The sequence below is a fragment of the Meriones unguiculatus genome, chromosome 1, assembly GCF_030254825.1.
Source record: "Meriones unguiculatus strain TT.TT164.6M chromosome 1, Bangor_MerUng_6.1, whole genome shotgun sequence".
Classification (NCBI taxonomy): domain Eukaryota; kingdom Metazoa; phylum Chordata; class Mammalia; order Rodentia; family Muridae; genus Meriones; species Meriones unguiculatus.
The window spans coordinates 22,759,408-22,772,550 of NC_083349.1; the positions used below are offsets into that span (position 1 = coordinate 22,759,408).

The window sequence follows — 13,143 nt, forward strand, 5'->3', positions numbered from 1 at the left end:
TGGACTCCCACCACAAGGTAGGCCTTTTTTTTTCCTCTCCTACTTCTCTGGAGTTCAACTCCAGGACTAGCTCCACAGGATCCTGCCAAGGTCTCCTTTCACCTGCCACCCTCCCCCGCCTTTTTTTTAGGTCTCACTCTGGAACTCTGGCTGTTCTGGAGCCTCACTATGTGCCTCTGCCTCTCAAGGGCCGGGATTACAGGCATGTGGCACCATCTCCATATTCTTTTCAATTTTTTTGTTCAAGAAGATAATTTTCCGGAGTGCATGTTCGCTTAAGTACCCACTCTTTTTGGCTTCCAGCAGACTGTGAAACCCCACATTTTCTGTATGCCAAGCTCCTAGGTCTTTGGTAACTGGGGAGACCTTTCTTCCCAGTTATGCCCCACAACACAGACCCGTAGTTTTATATTCTCTGTACCCCCAATTACTTCCCGGAAGGACTGAATGATGAGGCCAGAGAATGAGGCAATCAATGTGTGGGTATAGCGTAGGGGCCCCGTGGCCCCTTCCATGCCCTAGGGCAAAGGTATGTTAGTCATGGTCATGCGACAGCCTGGAAAAGAGGGGGTCAGATGACAGCGTCCACAAAGCCAGAAATCTCGAAGCAAGCACCTTTGGCCAGGAATTCTGGCGGCCGCAGAGGCCAGGCTGTCTAGCTGACATCCTCAGCACCACGGACAGGGAAACTGAGGCTGCAAGCACGCAGAGGGAGGCTTCTCCAGGAGCAGGGAAGGCATCCAGCTGGCAAGTGGGGTGTGTGGCCTTGACCCAGTCTCTTCTGATAACGTTACCGGGGCTGTAATGCCTCTGGAGTTGTATCGGGCGTGGATGCTTCTAGACCAGCGCCTGGGAAATGTGAAAACACCCCCCCCCAGCTCCTTCAGGAGCTGCCGTGCCCCAAGGTCACGCAAAAAAGAGCAGCCAACCTCCAGACACCGATTTCCTGCCAGCCCCTTGCAAAGCCCCCGGGGCCTTTGAAGTCACCGCTTTCAGACGCGGGGGAGTCTAAGGGAAGTTTCCCTCTCAAGGGCGACCCTAGGGTCTGCCAAAGCTGCAGAGGCCTCTCCCCCTCCTGCCCCGAGAGGCCCGAGCCCACAAACGAGCCGCCTAGTGAGCGCGGCCAACCGAGATGGTTTCTTTCCGGGACCCCTGCGACCCCTGGACAAGGCCCCGCCCCCGGCGCGCCGGCCCCGCCCCCTCCGTGGGCTCACCGCCTGAGGAGAGGAGGAGCTGCGCCGCAGCCAATGGGGAGGCGGCGTGGCGAGGGCGGCGGCGGTTGTGATGCGCCCCGGCGTCCAATCAGCAACGAGCGCGGGGGCGGGCGGTGACGCGGGGCGCTCCTCGTGCGGCTCTGTAAAGGAGCGAGCGCCGCGGCCCACTCCAGCAGTCGGCCGCCGTCAGCCTCCCGCGCCTGTCCCTCGTCACCGCTGTGTGGCATCCATTGCTGCCTCTCCCCGCCGTCGCCGCCGTCGCTTCCCCGCGCGCTCCCACAACCGCCGCCCGGCCGGTCAGAGAAGCCGGAGAGCCATTCCCCACGCCCGGCCCTCAGCGGCGGGCACCCAGCCGGACCCTGAGCGTCGCCCTCTCGCGCTGTGGCCGTCCGCGCCTCCTCGGCCGCCTGTCCAGCATGAAAACCAAGTTCTGCACCGGCGGCGAGGCCGAGCCGTCGCCTCTCGGGCTGCTGCTGAGCTGCGGCGGCAGCGCTGCCCCGGCGCCCGGCGTGGGGCAGCAGCGCGACGCCGCAGGCGAGCTGGAGCCCAAGCAGCTCGGCGGCCGGTCCCAACCCCTCGCGCTGCCCCCGCCGCCGCCGCCGCCCCTGCCGCTGCCCCCGCCGCCATCACCGCCGCTGGCGGAGGAACTACCCGAGTCCCGGACGCGGCGCAGGGCCTACCTGTGGTGCAAAGAGTTCCTGCCGGGGGCCTGGCGGGGCCTTCGCGAGGACCAGTTCCACATCAGTGTCATCAGGTCGGTGCCTGAGGCGCCGCGCGGGGGGCCCGGGGGGGAGGAGTGCCGAGGGATCGGGGCGGTGGCTGGGAGAGAGGTAAGCGCCGCGCCCCGAGTCTGGAACCCTGCCCGGAGCGCAGCAGGCTGCCTGCGGGTGTGCTTTGGGAAAATGTGTGCTGGGATGACTCCTGTCCCTTGCGGGAGAACAATGCTGTGCAGTCACACAAGTACGTTCTGAACCAAAGCTCAAAATAGATGCATCTAGGAAGCGTTTCCCTACGAGGGCCTTGAATAAAAACAAAAAGGGATGTTGTGTCTGAGCTTTAGGAAAGAAAAAATGGGGGGATAGTTACCGGTTAGCTTTTGCTTATACTACCTCTAGTCTGTAATTTGATCACAGTCTCCTCTCCTGCCAGAAATACTACTTTAGCACGTGGGAGGCAGAGGCAGGTGGATCTCTGTTAGGTCAAGGCCACTTTAAGCCTGCATAGCAAGTTTCAGGACAGCCAGGGCTACGTGGTGAGACACTGTCTCCAAAAGAGAGAGAGGGAGAGAGGGGGGGAGTTGGTGTGTTTTGATGGAAGGTGGCAGTCACTCACTGATCTCCTTCTGAGGCTCTTAAGTCTTCGTGTACCTATGTTACTGGCCAGCGTCTGGAGGCGTGGCTCCTAAAATAATCGTGAAGTAGAAAGAATTTTTCCTCCTTTGAAAGATGGGTCTCTTGTAGGCAGAGTGGTCATGAACCTCCTAGGTATTGGAGCCTGGCCTTGAACCAGTGATGATCCTGCCTCCCAAAGTGTTGGATCACAGATGTTGGCCTTACGTACCCGGTTCTCACTCACCGCCCACCCTCAACCCCTCACTGTGTAGTCCTGGCTGGACTCAGAGATTTGTCTCCTGAGTGCTGGGATTAAAGTCATCTGCCACTGTACCTGTTGTTCATCACTCCTTTCAAGTTTAAATATGTTTTACCTTAGACTAGGAAAAAATAGGTTTTCATGTGTAGAGTGCCGTTTTTGCACAAGTGCTTGGCATTCAGTATTTGAGTACTGGTCTTTTTGTTTGACCTTTAAAACCCCATTTGGTCGTTTTCCACTAGTTTGTGTTTGATTGGTTGACCCAGTTGAGTGCCAAGTGTCTAGAAACTGACTGGCTGGCTGGCTGCCATCAATAATCCTCAAATCCAGTTCTAGTCATTTGATTCCTTTTCCGTGCCCAGTCTTTCACTAGAGTCATGAATGCAGCAAAATTAACTCTTTGGATGGACTGCACTTTGTGTTTCAGGCCCCTCATGGCTATGATGATTTGTCAGCTATGTCTATGAGCAGATAAATTAAAAGGTAGTTGGTAGGAAGCAGAAAAAAGAAGACCACAAATGTTCAAATCTTTGTTGAGTGTCCTAGAAAAGCTTGGCCCCTGGCAGGCGTGGCAGTTCTCACCAGCAAAATGGTAGAGATTTACCATGACACATTGCTTCCTAGAGAAGCAAAGCTGGGTCTGATGGAGTGTGCTTGTCTCAGCACTTGGGAGGGGGAGGTAGGAGTATCAGGAGTTAAAGACTAGCCTGGACTACATAGCAGGTTTGAAGTTGGAGGCCAGCCTGGATTACATTACCCTGTTTCATCAAACCAAAACCCAAAACTCTGGAGAAGTGATTTGCTGGAGGTCTGTTGATAGCACTCTGGTGCTCCCCTCTTCTACATTGGCCTGGGGTCTGTTTGGATAACCCTGTGACCAAGCCCTAAGCCTGTTTGTGGTTCTCTCCAGAGAGTGGATCACTCTAGTATCTATCCGTTTTGCTCAAACCAGTCATTGCAAAAGTATAGAGAATGTCTTTTCTTTTCTTTTCTTCTCCAGGAGGTAGACTTGAAGACATGGCTTTCCCTTTGGATTGCAGGACCTTTTAAAATGTGGCACCCATAAATAAACTGCCTCTCAGCCTTGGGCTAGACTGTGGTTATAGAATATGTTGAATAAGGACAAGAAAAGTGATTTAAGATGTGGGGAAGTGGGTAGTAACTTCCTTTAATTTAACCACTGTAGTGAGAATTCTAGAATTTTGGCTTCTTTAAAAAACACAGAAATAAGCCCGATGTGATGACCTCCTTATCTCAAGAAGCCAGAGGCTGGCAGATCACTGTGTGTTCAATTCATTTGGAATTCTGGGAAATTTTCAGAGGGTATATAATGCTAGAGCCCCATAGGGTGGGGTTGGTGGTTGTTGGTAGTTCAAGGGGGGAAGGGTTGCAGTTTGTTAGTAGTTGTGCTCAAAGGAGAAACAAGAAGAAATTAGATTCACAGCTCTCTATCCCCCCCATCCCTCTTTCTCTTCTGTCTAGTGATAGGGAGTGAAACTGGGGGCGGGGGAGGGAGATAGAAGAAGAACCCACAAAGTAGCTAAGGCCAGCTACATACTACCTTTAAGAGTCTTTGGCATAATAGCTTTTTCTGGGTCCAGGCCATCTGTTTGTTTTACTCATCACATTGCTTCAACTCAGTCCATTCAGCCTGGCCCAGGTTTAGCCTTTTGGCTCCTCCCCATCTCAGAATGTGCATCTCAGAATGTGTCTTTGCCTTAACAACAGTCAGGCTCTAATCCCACCCATCTTTTTAACTGTATTCCCCAAAAGTCTCTCTACTGTGGTCTCTAAGCCCAGAACTATGGGCCTGCTTAGTCACATGGGAACAGGTGGCCCCAGGGATCTAAGCATTTTGTGTTTTACCCGCTATCTGGTTCCTGCTCTGTCCTGTTGTCAGGTGTTTCTCAAATGTCATCCCTTGCTTCTGTGGCTTTTGTAGCTAGAAAATAAAATCTAAACTTGCTTGCAAGGTCTAAACTTGGGTTCCAGTCTACCTTTGAGAAGGGCTGTTAACTCTTTGAAAATTTGCCCCTCCCCCAATTACCCTGACTGAGCTCCTTCCATTGGGCCCAGTGCTTATGAATGATCTTTGTTTCAGTACCAAGCCTTTCTTTGCTTTTACCCTCTGCTTGGCAGCCCTTTCCTTGATGACTACTTCTAAAATTCCTCCTTCAAGGCCTTACTCAAGGAGAACCAGAAAGAAGGACCTCCTCCCCCATCTGTATTTGCTCCCCAAGACTTCAGGTCTACAGGCCTTGACAACAGTAACTAACATGCTTGGCTGTAGCCTTGTTTCTACTTTCAGTAAGACTGATTCTAAGAGAGCATCTCATAGTCATGTTTAGCATTATACAGTCTCATGTACTGAAGGGTGACCTCTACCTTCTGCTCAGTTTGGAATTTTTTCTTTTCAGTCTTCTTGCTGTTGTTGTTGGGGATAGGTGGGCAGAGTCTCCCTGTAGACCAGGCTGGCCTCAAACTCACAGAGATCAGCCTGGCCCTGCCTCCAGAGTACTAGGATTAAAAGCATGCACCACCTCCATTGCCACCACCACCACCACTACTGCCACCACCACCACCACCCAACCTCAAACTTTTAGTAATTCTCTGTCCTGAGTGGTGGGATTACAGGTTTGAATTTCTGAACCTGGCTTATCTTTTTTTGTCTTTATTTTTTCAGTCTCAGAGATTGAACTTGGGACTGAGCATGCTTTCCATGCTTAGCTTCGGTTGGCTCTTGCCTTCATTTTGTTACCAGACATAGCATAATCTGGATTTTGTGTTGCTGTGCAGTGATTTTACTGTTTAGTATTTTACATTTAGGTGTGTGATTCATTTGAGGTTTATTTTCTTTTTTTAGATTTATTATTTATGCAGTATCCTACCTGTGTGTGTGCTTGCAGGCCAGAGAGGGGCACCAGATCTCTTTCTAGATGGTTATGAGCAACCGGGACTTGAACTCAGGATCTTTGGAAGAACAGCCAGTGCTTTTTTTTTTTTAATTATTTATATATTATTCTGCCTACATGCTAGAAGAAGGCACCAGCTCTTATTATAGATGGTTATGAGCTATCTTGTGGTTGCTGGGAATTTAACTCAGGACCTTTAGAAGAACAGCCAGTGCTCTTAACCTCTGAGCCATCTCTCCAGCCTCGATGTTTCCTTTCTAAAAGGTGTTAAGTCTGTATCTAGATTTCTCTGTGTGTATGTGTGTGCATGTGGATGTTCGTTGTTTCAGGACTAGTTGTCAAAAGTACTGTTTTACTCTATGGTATGACCCTTGCTCTTGTCAAAGATTGGTTCTCTATATGGGTTCTTCATTCTGTTTTGTTAATCTGTGTGTTCATTCTTTTGTTAACAGATTCTGGGCTTGTAGTGATTATTCAGGTTTTTTGATTTTTGAGACAGGGTTTCTCTGTGTACCCTTGGCTGTCCAGATCAGGCTGGCCTTGAACACGTAGAGATCAGCCTGTCTCTGCTGTGTCTCCCCAGTGCTGGGACCAAACACATGCACCAGCACACCCAGCTGAGACATGGTCTCATTGTGTGTCCTTGACTGGCATGGAACTCACATAGATCTTGGTCTCAAGTACTGGGATTAAGAGTATGCTCAAAGACTGGAGAGATGGCTCAGTGGTTAAGAGCACTGTCTGCTCTTCCAGGGATCCTGAGTTCAATTCCCAGCAACCACATGGTGGCTCACAACCATCTATACCTTCTACTGCCCTCTTCTGTCATGCAAGTGCATATGCAAATAGAGCACTTCTATGCATAAAATAGATAAAATCTTTGAAAAAAAGAGTGTGCTCTGATACACCTGGCTTATATTTATTTTTATTTTATGTGTACGCATGTGCCTGCATGTATTCATGTGCACGCGCTGCCCATGGAGACCAAAAGGACAGGGTATGTGATAGCTTATAACAGGGTTTACAGGTGTTTGTGAGCTGCTGTGAGGGTTCCGGGAACCAGAGCCTGTGTGCTCTGTGAGACTAGCAAGTGCTCTTAGCTGCTGAGCCATCTCTCCAGCCTTAATTATTACAGTTTTAAAGGTTGATGTGTTAGCTCTCAGATTCTTTCCTTCACTTCCAAAACTGTATTGGCTAATCTGTCTTTTCGCCTCCTTTTATAAATTTTACAATTGATGTTGCTCTGTTTGGCCTGTATGTATATATGTGCATCACATGCCTGTGATTGTTTGAAATAAATATTTAGGTCCTAAAAATGCTTGGACTCCAGGTCCACTTGGCAGAGCTGCCGTGCCTCTGAACCTCCAGTAGGGTCATGCTCCTTTTCCTATGGAATTCAGACATGGGAGTCAAGAGGCCAGTTACTGAACATGGTAACAACAAGCCCATCCCCCCCATTAAAGGTTTGTTTGTTTGTTTATATCTTTTTCTTGAGGCAGAGTTTCACTGTGTAGTCCTGGCTGTCCTGGAACTTGCTTTGTAGACCAGGCTGGCCTTGGACTCAGAAATTCACCTGCTTCTGCCTCCTGAATGCTGGGAGCACTCCACTATCCAATAAAGGTTTGTTTTTAGTGGTGTGTGTGTGCGCGTGCGCATAAATGTGCTTGCTTGCAGGAGCCCACCGAGTCCTGAAGGGGGCTGTTGGGTCCTTTGGAGCTGGAATTACAGGTACTTGTGAGCTGCCTAATGTGGGTGCTGAGAAGTGGACTGGGCTCCTCTGCAAGAACAGTAGGTGCTTTTAACCCAACCCATCACTCTCTCAAACCTCCCACTTTAAAGATAGTCTTGAGTATGCTGTCGGAGGTCTGTAGCTGGGCAGTAATTGGAGTACTGCCTGAAGCATCCCCTGCCCTTTTCTTGCTTTTCCCCTGCCTTTTCTTGCTTACTTGCTGTGCCCAGGCTCCTGAGTGCTGGCATTATAGGTACATGCTTGCATATCCTTACATCCCTGAAGTTTTAAGCGGTGAGTTGTTCACACTGAGCTTCCAACAACTTGTCAGTTATGAGGTTTCCTGTCCTGTACTAAGTGCTGTATAGGTTTCTACTCTGCTTCTGCCATCCTGTCTTTTGGGGGAGCAGTTTGCCTGCAATCTCACTTCACTGATAAATCTAAGAGGAGTGTTTTCTTGTTTAGATTGAGTGGCTCCTTTGTTTGCCACTGGAAATCTTTTTTTTTTTAATAATTTATTTAATTTTATGTGCATTAGTGTGAAGGTATCAGATCCCTTGGAATTGGCATTACAGACAGTTGTGAGCTGCCATGTGGGTACTGGGAATTGAACCCGGGTCCTTTGGAAGAGCAGACAGTGCTTTTAACCACTGAGCCATCTCTCCAGCCCCTAAAACTGGAAATCTTAATTTTACATTATTTTAAATTTTGGTTGGGAGTTCTGAGCATATAGTTTCCACACACAGAATTCTGCCTCTAGGCTGAGTGGTATTTCAATACTATTGGTTGAAATAGTGTATGTGTGTTTCCTTTCCTTCTGCCCTTGCTTTCATGTCAGCCTTGTCTCTTGGCTTGTCCAGTTTATACACTGGTGTCTTTGTTCTGTTGCTGTTTTTTTATTACTTACTTACTTAATTATTATTATCAGTAGTAGTATTGTTGATTTTCTTAAGATAAGGCTTCTCTGTTTAGTCCTGGAACTTCTGGGATTTGCTTTGTAGACCGGGCTGCCCTCATAGTAACAGAAATCTTCCTGCCTTTGCTTGGGGTATGTTTGTAATGCATGTACTTTCATACCTGCAATGCTCTCATTTTCACTGGTCTTCCCTTTGGAGACTTGTCAGCCAGCTTCTTTCCAGGATTCATGTCTTTTTTAAGTCAAGGAGGCCCTTATTTTTAGTTTTCCATAAGAGATTGTAATCTGTCTTTCAAAATATACTTTCTTACACTTTCCATTGTGTTTATTAGTATTGCAGTAGCCTGGTGGCTGATGGCAGAACAATTACAAAATAAGGACTAAGGGATGGGTAGGGACTAGAGAGATAACTAATGGTTAGCAGTACCTGTTGCCCTGGCAAGAGGACTCAGGTTCAGTCCCTGTACCTACATGGGAACTCACAACTGTCTGAAACTCCAGTTGAAAGGAATCTGACACCCTCCTCTGGCCTATTTGGGCAACAGGCACACACATGGTGTGTATCTATAGACAAAACACCAGTACACATAGAATAAAATAATACATCTTTGTCTGTTCCTCCCTCCCTCCCTTTCTTAATATTCTTCCTTCCCTTCCCTCCCTCGCTCCCCCTCCCTCCTTCCTTCCTTTCTTCCTTTAATAAGGACTGGGCGAGCCAGGCACAGTAGGAGGCAGAGGCAGGCAGATCTCTGTGAGTTCGAGACCAGCCTGGTCTACAAAGCAAGTCCAGGACAGCCAGGGCTACACAGAGAAACCGTGTTTTGAAAAAAACCACGTGGCGGGGTGGGGATTAGGAGATCAGCTCTGTGGTTGGGCCATATGGAAGTACTTTGTCAAACAGGGACCCCGAAAGATGGAAAAATAGTCAAAGCCATGCTACTTTATTTTGAAATATTTCACCATAATCACTATCCTTTTTTATTTACTTTATAAAATTATTGTGTATGTATCTGTGTAGAGACCAGAAGTCAATATCTAGCATTGTCTTTAATCACTTTCCACCTTTTTTGACAGTTTCTCTGTGTAGCCCTGCCCGTCCTAGACTAGCTTTATATAGACTGTTCTCTAACTCACAGTGATCCAGCTTTGCCTTCCTGAGTGCTGAAGTTATAGACGTGCATCACTGCATTTATTTTTTGAAAGGTTTATTATTTATTTCTTATGTATACAGTTTTCTGCCTGCATGGACACCTGCACGCCAGAAGAGGGCGCCAGATATCATTACAGATGGTTATGAGCCACCATGTGGTTGCTGGGAATTGAACTCAGGACCTCTAGAAGAACAGCCAGTGCCCTTAACCTCAGAGCCATCTCTCTAGCCACCACCACCCCCCCCTTTTTTCCTTCCTAGACAGTGTTTTTTTGTGTAGCTTTGGCTGTCCTAGACTTGCTGGTCTCAAACTCCCAGTAATCCACCTGCCTCTGCCTCCCAGAGTGCTGGCATTACAGGTGTGTGCCACTGCAACCGGCTTTTTCACCCTTTAAAAATGATTTATTTCTTTTTATTTTCTCTGCAATGGTGTTTTGCTTGTGTATATGTCTTGTACCCTGGAACTGAAGATACAGACAGTTGTGAGCTCCCATGTGGGTGCTGGGAAATGAACCCAGGTCCTCTGGAAAAGCATTCAGTACTCTTAACCCCTAAGCCATCTCTCCAGCCCCACACCCTATTTTATATATATATATATATATATATATATATATATATATATATATGGTCTTTCACTGAATGTGGAGCTCACCAGAGGTCCTGTCTCCGTCTCTCCAGTGCTGGAATTATATGTGCACACTGCTGTTTTATATTTACATGGGAGCTGAGGATCAGAACTCAAGTCCTTATGCTAGTAAAGCAAGCACTTTACCAACTGAGCCATTCCCCAGCCCTGGTGGCAGGCTGCTTTAGAGAACACTAAGGTCAGTGACCTGAAGTTGATATTTTAGGAGTCAGTTTGCCTAGGGGAGAGGGAGAGAGGCCTAAGAGGAGTTCACTACAGTGAGGCAGCAGGGAGGACACATAGGCTAAGATGCTTGAGATTGGGGAGGTAGCAAGAGGGGCCAGATTTTGGAAGTAGAAAAGATTTTGAGCCTGGGTGAGTAGGAAAAGGACACTACTGTCAACTGAAGTAGGCAAATTAGGAGACTTCTTTGTTCTGAATAGAGATTGAAAAAGTTGAGACTTGAAAGTCAGGCTAGGGAACATTGCTATTCTGGTTTGGGGGAAGGAAACATACATAAAAACTGCAAAGAGGGGGATATATCTATCTCCATGAATTTGTTTTAGATAGGGTTTCTCTGTGTAGCCTTCACTGGCCAAGAACTTACTATATATATAGACCAGGTTGGCCTCAAACACTTAAGAGATCAACCTGCCTCCACTTCCAAAGTACTTGGTATTAAAGGGGTGTTCACCGTGCAAGTTTTTTTGCAAATTTTGTTTTGAGACTTACAGGTCAGACTGGCATCACATTTGCAATAGTCTTCTTCCTGCTTTAGCCTCTCCCAAGTACCAGGATTTTAAATGAATACTACCATTTCTGGTTGTAGACTGGTTTGAAGCTTTTGAATGTTTTGTTGGTGTCTTTAGTTTTGTTTTTGTTTGTTTGCTTGCTTTGTTTTGTTTTTGTAAAGGTTCTGCCTAGATTCCTAACTCACTATGTAGATCTGGCTGCCCTTGAATTCACAAGAGATCTTCCCGCCTCTGCCTCCCAAGTGCTGGGATTAAAGGGTTGTGCCACTTGCCCAAGAAATGCATATTAATAAGTGTTCGTAGTTACCACTACATGCATATCAGCTTCCAGGTGCCCAAGGTCATGGGATGTAAATTAAATAAGTCATGGTTATTTGGGTTTACTCCTAGGATTGTGAAAGTTTGATGTCTGAATTTCCTCAGATTTACTTCTTTTTGTATGTGGAAGATATGTATCATCTATGTGAACTTTCAGAGCAGCCAAATTCAATTTTCATAGCTAGCCTGACCTGAGAATATCCAGTGGTTGGTAAGGATGATGAATTGTTTGCCAAGGTTTGAGAAGCTGCCTGTGTTTGACTTCTGTGCTTTGGTGCCAAGGTGACAGACACCCTGTGCCCGCAGAGTGCTTACTGCAGAGGGAGCAATGATTTAAGAGCAATTCTGTGTCTTACCCTGAAGGGCTTTGCAACTCGTGAAGCAGAAGGACAGTATTTATTTATAGCTGCCAAGGGCATGGCCATCTTGTTTTTTTCTCATGTACCACCTGGGGATATGTTGCTGTGTGTGTGTGTGTGTGTGTGTGTGTGTGTGTGTGTGTGTGTGTGTATCAGGCCCCACTGTAGGTCTCCTAGGAGACTGATACTCGCTGTCCTCTTAGTGAGCTGACACTGCCTTTGAAGTCAGAAGACAGGTCTCTTTTTACCTCCTACAGGGAACAGGTTGTCTTCTCTCTTCCTCTCTTGAAGTCTTGAAGTCTTGAGAAGGACAAGTGGGAGAACAAAGCAAGCTAGCCAGCTCTAGCTCTAGGGTTTTTTTTTTTTTTTTTTTTTGTGATAGCTTTTCTGGCTGTCCTGGAACTTGCTCTGTAGACCAGGATGGGCTTTGAACTCAGAGATCTGCCTGCCTTTCTGCTTCCTGACTGCTGGGATCAAAGGCATGCACTACCCCCGCCTGGCTACAACTCTAGTTCTTTAAGGTGGAAGGGTGGGAGAAGCCAGGAGAGTGCACAGCCAGGGACTCCCTATGTAGCCTGTGCCGTCCTAGAGCTCAAGATGTAGACCAGGCTGTCCTCAAACTCACAGAGATCCACTCTGCCTCCTGAGCGCTGGGCCTCTTTGAGTGGTGGAACTCAAAGTTCCAGGCCTCATGGCTTGCAACATTTTGGTTTTTAAAGTGTTCCTGTTAGGCAGGGTAGTTGTGGTGCATGCTTTTAGTTGTAGCACTCGGGAGGCAGAGGCAAGCAGATCTCTGAGTTCCAAGACAGCCAGGGCTACACAGAGAAATCCTGTCTCGAAAAACTGAAAAAAAAAAAAAAAAAAAGTTCTTGTTATGAAATCCAAGAATGAGAGAGATCTGGACCAAAAGTCTTAAAAAGTATCCAGAATATAAAGTACTGTGTGACTGGAAGGAAGGAAATTTGTTTAAATAATGAGAGCCTAGTTCCCAATGTTTGTTGGGATGGGGGCGGAGGGGAGGAGAGAGACCGAGTTGGTCTGGAACTGAAAGATATTTACCTGCCTCAACCTCCTGAGTGCTGGGTATATGCAAGGGGGTACAATAAAGAAACTGCTAACATGGCCTTTCTATAATTAGGGAGAAGATTTTTATTGTAGATAAAAGAGAAAATATTCAGAGGCTTCTGGAGAGTCAAGAGCAGAGAGAAAAGAAAGCAGACTAGAAAGCCAGGGAAGCCTGAGAAGCAAAGAAAGCACAGGTTGAACAAATCCTGTGGGTTCTAAGGAGGATGAATAGATAAGTAGCTGGCGGAGGGAAGCCCTGAAGTGAAGGGAGTCTAGCCCAAGATCGATCTATCTGTCTATCTGTCTATCTATCTATCTGTCTATCTATCTATCTATCTATCTATCTATCTATCTATCTATCTATCTATCTATCTAATATCTCATTATGCATCCCTGGCTGCCCTAGAAGAGATCTGTCTGCCTATGCTGTTGTTCTTTGCTGTTTCCTACTGGTTATGCTGATGGTTTTGTGTGTTGTTTTTGTTTTTAGCTTGAGTGTCTTGTGCTTGCTAG

General features: G+C 47.3%; 1 protein-coding gene across 5 annotated transcripts in view; it reads left to right on the forward strand.

Moving 5' to 3' along the window:
* Positions 1-1,372: 1,372 nt before the first annotated feature.
* Positions 1,373-13,143, forward strand: part of Chka (choline kinase alpha) — a 44,729-nt gene continuing 32,958 nt past the window's right edge. For 2 of the 5 annotated variants that reach the window (XM_021634402.2, XM_021634411.2), the window contains exon 1: positions 1,379-1,968. In XM_021634402.2, coding sequence (XP_021490077.1) covers positions 1,631-1,968 — 338 coding nt within the window. In that variant the 5' untranslated portion in view covers positions 1,379-1,630. Of the gene's footprint in view, positions 1,969-13,143 lie in introns of all 5 variants that reach the window. The other 3 variants (XR_009591814.1, XM_060383488.1, XM_060383471.1) reach the window with 3 other exon arrangements.